The sequence below is a fragment of the Meriones unguiculatus genome, chromosome 7 (assembly GCF_030254825.1).
Source record: "Meriones unguiculatus strain TT.TT164.6M chromosome 7, Bangor_MerUng_6.1, whole genome shotgun sequence".
NCBI lineage: Eukaryota > Metazoa > Chordata > Mammalia > Rodentia > Muridae > Meriones > Meriones unguiculatus.
Genome location: NC_083355.1, coordinates 18274187 through 18285199, shown reverse-complemented (window position 1 = coordinate 18285199; position 11013 = coordinate 18274187). Strand labels below are relative to the sequence as shown.

At 57.8% G+C, this 11013-nt stretch overlaps 1 protein-coding gene across 4 annotated transcripts in view; it reads right to left on the bottom strand.

Moving 5' to 3' along the window:
• Nucleotides 1-258: 258 nt before the first annotated feature.
• Arhgap27 (Rho GTPase activating protein 27) overlaps nucleotides 259-11013 on the bottom strand; it is a 29022-nt gene continuing 18267 nt past the window's right edge. For 3 of the 4 annotated variants that reach the window (XM_021631907.2, XM_021631905.2, XM_021631909.2), the window contains 15 exons: nucleotides 8419-8838; nucleotides 7909-8091; nucleotides 7676-7756; nucleotides 7520-7603; nucleotides 7185-7252; nucleotides 6793-6883; nucleotides 6173-6277; nucleotides 3998-4096; nucleotides 3008-3116; nucleotides 2757-2879; nucleotides 2586-2684; nucleotides 2324-2401; nucleotides 2096-2230; nucleotides 1898-2003; nucleotides 259-1782 (listed from right to left, as the gene is read on the bottom strand). In XM_021631907.2, the coding sequence (XP_021487582.1) occupies nucleotides 1605-1782; nucleotides 1898-2003; nucleotides 2096-2230; nucleotides 2324-2401; nucleotides 2586-2684; nucleotides 2757-2879; nucleotides 3008-3116; nucleotides 3998-4096; nucleotides 6173-6277; nucleotides 6793-6883; nucleotides 7185-7252; nucleotides 7520-7603; nucleotides 7676-7756; nucleotides 7909-8091; nucleotides 8419-8838 (1959 nt within the window). In that variant the 3' untranslated portion in view covers nucleotides 259-1604. Of the gene's footprint in view, nucleotides 1783-1897; nucleotides 2004-2095; nucleotides 2231-2323; nucleotides 2402-2585; nucleotides 2685-2756; nucleotides 2880-3007; nucleotides 3117-3997; nucleotides 4097-6172; nucleotides 6278-6792; nucleotides 6884-7184; nucleotides 7253-7519; nucleotides 7604-7675; nucleotides 7757-7908; nucleotides 8092-8418; nucleotides 8839-11013 lie in introns of those variants that run through there. The other variant, XR_009592751.1, reaches the window with a different exon arrangement.

Here is an 11013-nt window from a genome sequence, read left to right as displayed (position 1 = left end):
CGGTGGTGTCCGTCCTGACAGCCTCCAAGAGGATACAACCCCCAAACCCTCCGGCTGGCAAGTGAACTGAGAAAAGGTATCGGCTGGGCCTGGCGATGCAATGTCAGCACTTGGGAGGTGGAGGCAAGGTGGTCAGGAGTTCAAGGCCGGCCTTTAGCTGTACAGTGGTGGGTCAATAGTTCTCGTACACCTAAGAGTGCAAGATGTTTATGCTAGAAACTAGCCTCCCAGACCATTGTCAAAGTATAGTCGCCAAAGTAGGAGAATAGACATTTTATTTAACAGTTACTAGCTTGCTTTAGGACTTTTAAATATACACGTGTATGGCAAGAGGCCTCCACTTGTTCTCTTCTTGGGCCTACTACCATCAGGGCTGGGCTTGCGTTAGCCCTACGGGGGGGGGGGGGGCTAAGCTCCAGAGAGCACTCGTAGAAGCCCTGTCCTCAGAGCACAGCGCCTGGCACACGAGGACCCACAATAAATAGTGGCTGCAAGAAACCAAGGGAGTAATCCGAGTAAAAGCTGGCGAGGCAGGAACGCTCAATAAATATTAGCTATTATTGTTTGTTGAGTCAGTGAGGTGGGGAGGGGGGTTAGTTAGGGGCTGAGTTCCATAAACTGAGGTGGTGTGTGCCTGAGGAAGAAAGGAGGCGGCCGACACCGGTTCAACTCTGTTTGTCTGAGTCCGTGACCTCCCGGACAGGCCTCTCCTAGCTCTGCATGCTGGGCGCCAGGTAGGCACCGGGGCCAGGGTGCAGCCGGGCGCTGGGGGTTTTCCTCCCCCCAGAACAGCCAGGGTAGGTTTCCTGCTGCCTTCGGGGACCCCCAACCCCTAGCCCACACAGAGGATTTACTCTAGTCTACCCACAGGCTGTGCTGCACTGGGGTTGGGGCACCGCTTCCTCCTCCGGGAGCTGGGCTTGCTGCGGGGAGAGCCCTTGCAGGCAATCGGATCACCTGCGGCACCCTGAAGTCACCGGACTTCCGCAAGCCCCCCTTCCCCGGATCCACATGTACGTAGTCGCTGCCCTGTAGGCATGCGGTGGGTCTGAAGAACCCTCGTAGAGAACAGGCTGGCCCGGGGAGAGGGGGAAGCGAAGGAAAGCTCTCAGGTGGCTCGCATCAGGAGGGCACTGGAGCGCAAGGCTGAGGAAAGCAGTCGGTGGGCTGGGCTGGCAGCCAAGGGTCAGTCCTCCCCTGGCAGCAGGGACAGTGTCAGTAGCTGCTTCATGACCCCATGCACAGCACAGGGGCCTACAGGGTCTCCTCCGCCAAGGCCCGGCCGGGCTCAGGCCTGAGGAAGCCAGAATGCCCTCATCCAATCCCTCCTCCCAGCCGCGGCCCTAGAAAGCAAAAGTTCACCCCGACCCCCAGGCACATTCTCACGTCCACACAGTAGGCGGCGCTGTAATCAGGGAAGGGCCCCAAGGAACCCCTAAAGGGGACGCAACAGGGAGAGATCACATTTCATCAACTGCCCACCAGGGGTCGCCGTACCCTCTGACTCGAGGGGCGCAGTACAAGTCACAGTGCACAGTGCTGCGGGGTGGGAGGCCCTCAGAGGAGGCCCAGCCTTCAGACCTCCGGCCGCCCAGGGTCCCCAGTCAGTGCGGCGGGAAGATGTCTGCGCACTGCTGTAGGATGAGCTCCACCACCTGGTTCTGGAACACCATGGTCATGGGCATGCTGGCCTCCTCCGTCTCGGGCCGCAGCAGCGTGGGTCCGAACACGATGGCCACGTTCTGCACGGTCATGCGGTTCTGCTCGCCGTGCTCGATCACCCTGCCGTGGGGTCGGTGGGATCGAGAGCTCAGAGGTCGGGGGGTCTCTCAAACAGGGGCGCCAGCCGCGACCAGCCCTCCCCTCTTTTGTGCCCTGGGGAGCCTGGCTTGCTCACCGGCACAGGTGCTGGATGAGCGCTCGGAGCGTGTCGTGGTTGGGGGCGGGCAGCGTGCGCACCAGGTCACGCACGCAGCGGCTGCGCTGGGCCGGGTCGTGCATCTCTGGGTGACGGAAGGGGACCCAGAGCTGGTGTGCCGGCTGCGACAAGGGCGGGCCAACCTCCCCACCCCCCTCCTCTTCCCAAGCCGCTCACTGATGGCTGCTATGAACTGGTGGAAGTGCGAGAAGGGGAAGAGGGGTTCCGGCAGCTCTCGGAAGAAGAGCTTCAGCGCGCCCGTGATCACGTGGACGTCTTCCCAGCGCCCGTCGTCCAGGTCCAGACGCTCATCTGCAGGGGGAGTAGGGGCGGGGGCCACGGGGAGGCAGTCAGCATCCAACGAGGCCTTCAGGCCCCAGGGCGGGCACAGGGGAAGGACCTCACCATGATCCACCTTATAGCGCAGCTTCTGGATGGTGGCCAGGTTCCCACTGATGCGGTACAGCCCGTCAATGTCCAGTCCTGCCGGAAAGGGAAGGGCTGACCCTGGAAGGCCTAGGCTCGCTAACGCTTTCTACTCAGGGTACCTACTGAGGGTCTTTCTGTCTCCTCCTTGCCCCTGCGCTCACCACCCGGGGTCTCCACCCTTTGCTCCATCCTAGAAGCCGGCCCTGGAGCGCCGCCCTGTCTGCGCATGCGTACGTACCCCGAGCCTCGACCGTGCGGATGCACTGCAGCACGAAGCGTGGCACGGGGCTCCTCTCGCGCTCACACAGCTGAGCCAGCGCGCATCCAAACACCTGGTCTGGGGGAGAGGTTGGTCAGCGCCGCCCAGCCCCGCGCCGGCTGAGCCCAGATCCCGGCGAAGTGCGGGTACCTTTGATGTAGCCCTTGTCCCGCAGAGACTGCAGAGTGGGTCTTCTCTGTAGAAACTTGCGGAGCTTGTGCCGGACCCTGCTCAAGTCGCTTTCCAGGCCTCCGGGGCTGAGCGAGGGGGAGGCTGCCACAGAGCGAACTCAGTCAGTGGGTGGCGGTGCTGGCCTTGGCCCTAGATCCCAGCCAGGGAATCGCTTCCCGCCCCTCAGAGGGGAGGCTTTGGCCGTCTTCCCACCCGACCCCACTGCACACCTGCATTCTGCGGCCGCACGTCCTCCTCCCGCCAGCTTCCGAGGCGCTCACTGGACCCAAAATCAGCACTGCTGGGCTCGCTGTCCTCCCCCTGGAACAGGTCTGCGGACTGCAATCAGAGAAGCAAGGCCGGGGGCCAGTTGGGACCCCTCCCCAGCAGCTCTGGCCTGGAGACGCCCCAGGAAAAGCCCGCTTTCTCTTGGCAGGTTCATGTCCGGGACTGAGAACTGCCACCTTCCTGGCTGGAGAGTCCTCCGGGGGCCGAAAGCTCACTCTCTCTCCTCCCTTTCTTTCCTATCCAGGCCCTCTCTAGCTTCCCCCCAGCTCCTGGCCTCCGCACATTTCACCCAACTCCGTACATCCCACTAGGCTGGCTCCCGCTCAGGAGCTTGCAGTTCCAACTTAGGCCAGACCACTGCGGATTACAGCAACATCACGATCCCTACTTCTGTTAACAACCGAAATCTGTCCTCGGTGCTAAAGCGTATGGGATCGAGAGTCAAATACGATCGGGCCATCGCCTTAGAAATAGCTGTTGATTTTGTCTGTCAGAGCTGGGGATCAGACTCAGGACCGTTTGCATGTGTGACAATTCCTCTGTCACTAAGCTATCTCTACAACTCATAATTGACAGTACTGGGACTGCGGCTCAGCGGCAAAGCACTTGTCTGGCAGACACAACAAGGCCCTTGAATTCAGTCCCTTTCGTGTTAGAGCTCATCCCTGCCTGGTTCTTGAGAACCATTCCCGAGTATGGTTCTTGGGTATTAATGTCCTTTCCCACCTGTCACCCTTGAGATGAGAAGAGTCTTCGGGCTGTGCCTGGCCCCTCCCGTGGAGTCCTGCAAGACCCCCCCCCCAAGGGCTGGATTCACATGCCTTTGGAAAGCTGCTCTATCGGTGTATGTGTGTGGCAGGGGGTTCTCTGTGCACAGCCGAAGGCCCACACCTCTCCCCTCCCCTGCCCGGGAGGTCCCAGGCTCTGCCTACCAGCTCCTCGATGCCCTCGGCAATGGCCTTGTGCCAGGTACTGATGATGGCTTCTGAGTCATGCTGGATCAGGTACTCCGAGCCATCTCGGCTTCGCAGCTGGAGGGACACAACTCAGTCAGTTCCCTGTCCCCTGGATCTACCTTAGGAGTAGGCTGTGTGTGTGTGTGTGTGTTTACTGGGAGGAGGTGGCCCATCCCTGCCCCAAGCAACTCAGAGCCTACTAAAGCAAAGGCCTCAAGCCAGGCCCAAGTTTTCCTCTTTGTTTAATGCTGTGAGTGACCGTGTTTGTTACAGGTGGACTAAGGTGAGGTCCAGGACATTTGAGTCACTCTCTTCATGGGCCGGTGGCGACAGAACAGAGTTCAGCAGGGCTCATTCCTGCCCACCACAGAAGAAGCAGGTCTCCCCACGGGCAAGGGCAAAGTGATAGAAAGTGCCTTTGGGAGATCCTGGCTGCTGGAACAGCAGAAAGAGATCATGGCTGGCCCACGGCTGGTCCCAGACACATGGAGGCTATGCAGTGTCCCCAGCTGTGGTGCCTGGCTTTAGAAGTCTACACCAGTCTTGCCCTTCGGTCCAGAGAGAGGCAGAGAGCAGAACCTGGCTCAGTGGGGAGCAACTTCTAGAGTGAGAGGAAACTGTCTTTTGGCTGTTCTCCTTTTAAAATTACAACTAAGAGGCTGGAGAGATGGCTCAGCCAGCAGATAAGAGCACTTGTTGCTCTTGCAGAGGACCCGGGTTCGGTTCCCAGCACCCACAAGGTGGCTCATAAACATTGGGTTCCAGGGAATCCAATGCTTTTTTCTGACTTCTGTAGAGTAACAGGCACACCTGTGGTGCACATACATACATACACATACACACACATACATGGGGGCAAAACATTCACGCATATAAAACATAAATCCAGAAATAAATAAAGCTTATCATCGAAAACAAAAAATGGCCCTGCAAAATGCTTGGGCTATGCTTCTGGCTTTCTTCATAATATACTATCTGAAGCAGTCCCAAGTCCCGGCTCAGCTTCCATGGAGCTCTTTAGAAGGACAATAATTCCTCCAGACCCCAGGTTCATAGAGCTACAGATTAAAGCCCTTTAAGAACTGAGGATTAGGAAGCAGCTTAGATTCCCTGGAACCCAGAGCGGATCCCCTCCCTAAGAGAAAAGATCGAGATAACCTATTGCACACCCCCCCCCGTTGCTGCCTGGAGAACTAGATCTAAGTTTCCCTCAGTGGGCACCAGAGCACCTCCTATTCATCTGGGCCCCTACTTCCTCCTCATCCCAGACCATCCTTAACTTGTTTTGCCAGCTACTGGCTACTGGTTTTTGGGTTGCTTGCCAACAGTTCATTGCCTGTGGTGTATGTATGTGTGTGTTTGTGTGTGTGCATGTCCATGTCCATGTGCCTGTGTATTTGTAAGTGCGCATGTGTAAGTGCAGGTGGGAGGCCAGAGTCCAACCCCACGCGTTCTGCCTCAGGTGCTGTCTACTTGGCTTTTTGTTTGTTTTTGTCTTTGACAGGATCTCTTGCTGACTCGGAATCCAGCGTTTAGGTTAATTACCTGACTAGCAAGCCCCAGGGAATCCACGTCTCTACTCCCCGCCCTGGCATTACAAGCATATACCACCACACTAGGCTTTTACATGGGTTCTGGGGATCATCAGGTCCTCCTGCTTGTGTGGTAAGTGCTGGCCAAGCTATCTCCTCAGGCCTCACAGCTCTCAGGGACCATCAAAACCCCTAACACTGAAGGGTGTGGTCCCATTCGATCTTGCCAGAGTCTTCCTGCTTGACCTGCTCGGGAAGCCAGACTAGCTTGCCACTGGTCTATTCACTGGGGACCCAATAAAAACTGGAATCTGGATTCTGGCCAGTGAAAGCAGGTCCCCGGCTCAGCCCATCACAGTGAGCAGCTTGAGAGAGAGACCCTGGTCTCAGGCTGAGATGAAGAAAGCAGTTTCACCTCCCAGAGACCTGCCTCTTACCCTCAGTGGCAAGGGCTATCAAGCCTGTTCCCAGAGCGGGGACTTCAGACAGCGTGACCATGGAAACACCAGGCCCACAATGGCACAGCCTTGACTGTGAGTCTTGAGAACTCCAGCCCTACTTTCCTGGGCCCCGTCTGCAGTGGGATTCACAGGGCCGCCTCCCCTAGCCCACAACTCACCTCTAGCACATTCTTCTTGCTGGATTTGTCCTTGGGGGCCCAAGAGAGAGAGGCCCCCTTCAGTTCGACTGTGTACTCGGGGGTGGAGAGCTTGGAAGGTTGCCTCTGTGAGGAAGGAAGAAAGCAAAATTATAAGGGGCATTCACCCAGGTGGGTTTGCTGCCCGCCACACCTGGCTCTGGCATGCTGGGCTCCTGGTCTTTGTCCCAGAACCTGCTGGCCAGAAAGGAGAGAAGGAAGAAGCCCAACCCCCATTCTGAGGGCAGACATGCCAGCCCCAGCCTCCCCGCTCTCCAGACTGCAGCTGTCCATGCCCAAGGAATGTTCTTCAGGCCCAAAGTGGCTGGAGCGGTTTGCACGGGAGGGAATCTGCCATCATTGCCCCTCTTTGCCAATGCACAGCGCCTGTCCCTGAGCCCTGTCACCCACCCAGCTGCTGGGAGGAAGGGTGATGTCCCTACAGGACAGGGAGATTTCTCCAGGCTTTCCGTGCTCCCCCGACTCTGGGGCTTATAGAAAAGGGAGGAATAAACTCCACCTATCCATCTTTTAGACCAGCCTTTCCCACGCCAGACCAGAAAGAGGGCAAAAAGTGTCCCTTGCTCAGGGACAGGTCTCACCAGGCCGCCTGCAGCTGAGGTCTTTGAGTCCTTGAAGAAGGTCAGGACTCCACCCTCCAGCACCGTCCAGGAGGCACTCCAGTGTTTCTTCCTGAATGAGGAGGGAAGTGGGGGTGGGTGGGGCCTGGATTTGGGCGGGAGGACTCACAGTCCCAAGCACGCAGGCTAGGACATAGAGCTTTGAGAACACTGGTTGGGGCGCTGAGAGGAAAGCAGGATTCTCATCCTAAATAGCTGGTAGCCAAGGATCTTAGGAGCCTCAGTTCCTCACTGGACCTCACAGGAAGTCGTTACCAGGATTCCTAACAGTGTGGCATATGGGAATCTGGCACTTGGGGGACTTTGTCATCGAGGCCCACCCTGCCACGGCTGGGGGCTGGGCAGGCCCTTACCGAAGTCTCTTGCCCTTGTCCACAGTCTTGGTACGATGGAGCACTCCGGCCTTGTCCAGGGTCTTGATCTAAGGGAAGGCGGGAAGAGGGAACAGTTATGGGGGAGCGGGGCAAACAGGAGGGGACAGAAGCTTTGCCCCCTCAACTGGAAGTCCCCCACAGGCGGAGCCCCCTGAGCCCTGTCACCCACCCAGCTGCTGGGAGGGAGGGTGATGTCCCTAAAGGACAGGGAGATTTCTCCAGGGCTTCCGTGCTCCCCCGACTCTGGGGCTTATAGAAAAGGGAGGAATAAACTCCACCCATCCCCGGCCCCAGACGCCACGGCCCTCTCCCACCTTCTCCTCTGGAGGGCTAGCCGGGGCTGGAGTGTCGCTATCCTGGCTGGATTTGCGGAGGCTTCGAGGGGCGGGGATTGGGACCTGGGGAGAGACGCACTGTCACCTATCCTTCCTTCCGGGCTCCCCAGCTCTCTCCCTTCTCCAGGTGGTTACCTGGGGCAGCTCCCACTGAACAGAGGAGTCCTCCAGATTGTAGAAATACGGCTTCCCATGCTGGTCCTCCAACCTTACCCACTGCGGACACAAGGATGGTTAGGGCCCTCAGCCAGAGTCCGGGATGGAGCGCCGGGCTCAGGGCCGAACGGCATAGGGTCTGCGCTTTAGCCCTGAGGGGAAGTCCCAGTGGCGCCGAGGTTGTCTAGGTTTGTCTGCTGGTGACGTCCTACCTGCTCTTGTGTAAACTGGTTGATGTAGAGCATCTGCTTCTCTGGGGTAACGTGACAGGACCAGCCAGGGGGTGCAGCCAAGGGAGAAGCAGGGCCAGGATCACTGAAGGAGCCCACAGGAGAATAGTCTTCCTCGGGGTAACTGGCCAGTACTTCCGGGTAGTCTGTTGCAGGGGTCGGGGGCTGCGGGGACCAAAAGATGGAGTCAGAGGTTCTCTGTCTCCTGCCTCCCGCACTTTGTACCAGACCCACCTATTCCTTCCCAGTCCTTAGGGCCAAGAAACAAGAGATTAGAGACCCTCAGACTCTAGCAAGAGGTGGGGCCAGAAACCGCTCAGAAGGGGCCCCGTCCCCATGCTTTGGTTTCTGATTAGCATGAGAAGGGGTCAAAGATGTTCAGAAATGCTCCCCCACCCCCACCCCCGGTTTCCCCCCACACGCTGTCCCGCCCTCCAGTCCCTGAGAGGCAGGAGGTGGGATGGGAGGTGCTGCGGCGGCCCCGCCCCTCACCCTCTGCGGGCCCGGGCTCCGCGGGCTCAGGCTGGGCTGCATCTCCAGCTGCTCCAGGGGCTCCTCCTCCGGCTCCTCCGCCTCGTCCTCCCAGGCCGTCTCACCGGTCAAGTTGTTGTAGAAGAACACCCTGCGGCTCTCCTCATCCCAGTACTGGCCCCACTCTGTCTCCAGGCTCTCCCCGCTGCCCACGGAGGCCCGGGAGGTGGCCGGGCTGGTGGCGCCTTCGGATGCCTCGAAGGGTGACTCCCAGGTGGTCACGCCCGTGTCGGGGTTGTAGTAGTAGGGCCGCCCCGTGTCCGCGTCTGTGTGCGTCTCCCACACCGGGCTGAGGCGGGAAGGAGCGGCCGCAGACCGCGGCGACGCGGCCTGAGGTTGCCTCTCTACGTTGGCGTATACTGGCTCCGAGGGGTCATCCACCTGCAGAAGACGGAGGAGACCACTCTTGGCGCAACTCCACGGTCACACAGAGTGGCCCTGGACGTTTGCAACCTGGGCAGCCTCCAGCAAGCTCCGGTCCCTCTCTGACTCAGTTTCTCTGGGTGGAAAAATGTGCTTTGGCCATCCCAGAAATTGTGGGTGAAAAAAATAAGGAAATTTTTTATTTTTATTTTTTTTGAAAGTGCTGCGTGAAGCAGTGGGTGCCACAAGATGGGAAGCTCAGTGGAGCCTGCGGTCAGGCGCTAAGGGGAGACGTTGGCAGGAACAGGCCTTGGGCCTGTTCTTTCCTGGGCCTCATTTGAGGTCCTTTTGCGAGCCAGATGGGCTGGAGAATGAAGGGTCAAAACAATGAGTGGCTCCTTTCCCCACAAAGGAGTGGGGCCTCTGGGGTTTCATCTGGTTAGTCATGGAAGAGTAGCTCCAGGTGTGATTCACACTTTCTGCCTCCCGGCTAGTGGAGGGCCAAAGTTTCTCTGGCCCTCAGCCCTGCAGAGGCCATCCATCACCTGCCTGGGCTCTGGCTCTATTTCCGGCCCCTCCCTGCCCCTGGACTTGAACTTTAAGCTTTCACAGCAGTAACTGCACAGCAGTTACTGGTCTCCACCCCTCCGTGCTGAAACTTCTGCAGGCCCAGTGTGTTCAGCTCCCACGCAGCCTGTGTCCACCTCCTCCCGCTCACCCAGCCGACTGAGCCCTCTCCCCACATCCCTCCAGCGTCACCACCACACGCAGCCCGGCAACACCGGCCCCCTAGAAAGACAGAGAACCTCACCATCCAATGCAAGAGAGCCATACCAGGGACTGATAGTTTTCTAAGAACACACGGTTCTCCCAGCAAACCACACCTCAAAAAGCTAATATGGGTGGGCTGGGGAGCTCACCTAGCATGCAGGGAACCCTGGATTCGATTGTAAGCTCTGCACGCGACCAGGCATGCTACTATGTGCCTGTCGCTGAGGAGAAAGGCAGGACTTCACAGGTTCAAGGCCTTCCATGTCTACACGTGGAGTTTGAAGCCAGGTGAGGGTGCGTGAGACCCTGTCTCAAAAAGACCCAAACCAAACCAAACTGCTGACAAAGGATCCATCTGGGCGGTGTGATTATGGGGTTTAGGTGGTTTTTTGGGGGTGGGGGGTGGGGTTTGTAGTGGTGCTGGGTAACTGAGCCCTAGGCCTCAAGTACAACAGGCAAACAAGTCCTTATCCATCGAGCCCTAGGCCCAGGCCTTTTTCCTTTAAAAGTTTTTGAGGCTTCCAATTTCAGTAATTAACACACACACACACACACACACACACATGCAGAGTGGGCTGACAAGATGGTTCATTTGGTAAAGGCACTTCCTACACATGAGTTTGGTCCCTGGGACCCACATGGTGAGTGAAGAAAACTGACTTGCACAGGTTTCCCCCTACATGTACACTGTGACACGCACACACTATGTAATAAAATCATCACAAGCGTTCTTCCTCTGTCGCTGAGACGCCTGCGAGAGGGGAAGCATGTCCCATTCAACCTGGCTTCTCCCAGGGTTTTAGGAAGAAACGTAAAAATCCCTCATTTGGGGTTGGAGAGATGGCTCGGTGGTTAAGAGCGCTTGCTGCTCTTCAGAGGACCCTAGTTCAGTTCCCAGAATGATGGCTCAGAACCCTCTAACTCTAGCTCCAGGGGAACTGATGCCCTCTTCTGACCTCCTGGGGCACCAGGCACACACCTGGCACCACAAACAAACACCCGAGTGTTGTACTTAAACGCATAAAAATAGGTAAATCTTATCCCCACAGTCACTCATCCTACAAAGATTCCTCTGCTCTGTTCCGGGGCCGGGACCGAGCCAGGCGGTGGGAATGAGGCAGAGAACAACTGGACGTAAGTGTTCACATGGCAGGTGTGTGTGTGTGTGGGGGGGGGAGAGTTGGTAAGTGCTGAGAAAGATGGCAAAGGTGAGAGTGATAAATGGCTCAGCAGGTACTTGATGCCAGGTCTGACGGCCTGAGTTTGAACCCCAAGGCCTGTACGGTGGAGGGATAGAGGTGACACTGCCCAGGCTGTCCTCTTGCTTCACACTTGAAAAGGCACGGTGAGGCACGGGAGGCTACAGCTGTGACACGCTGGCCCGTCCCCAGGATGCAGGTGGGCTGAGTGCACCAATTCTTC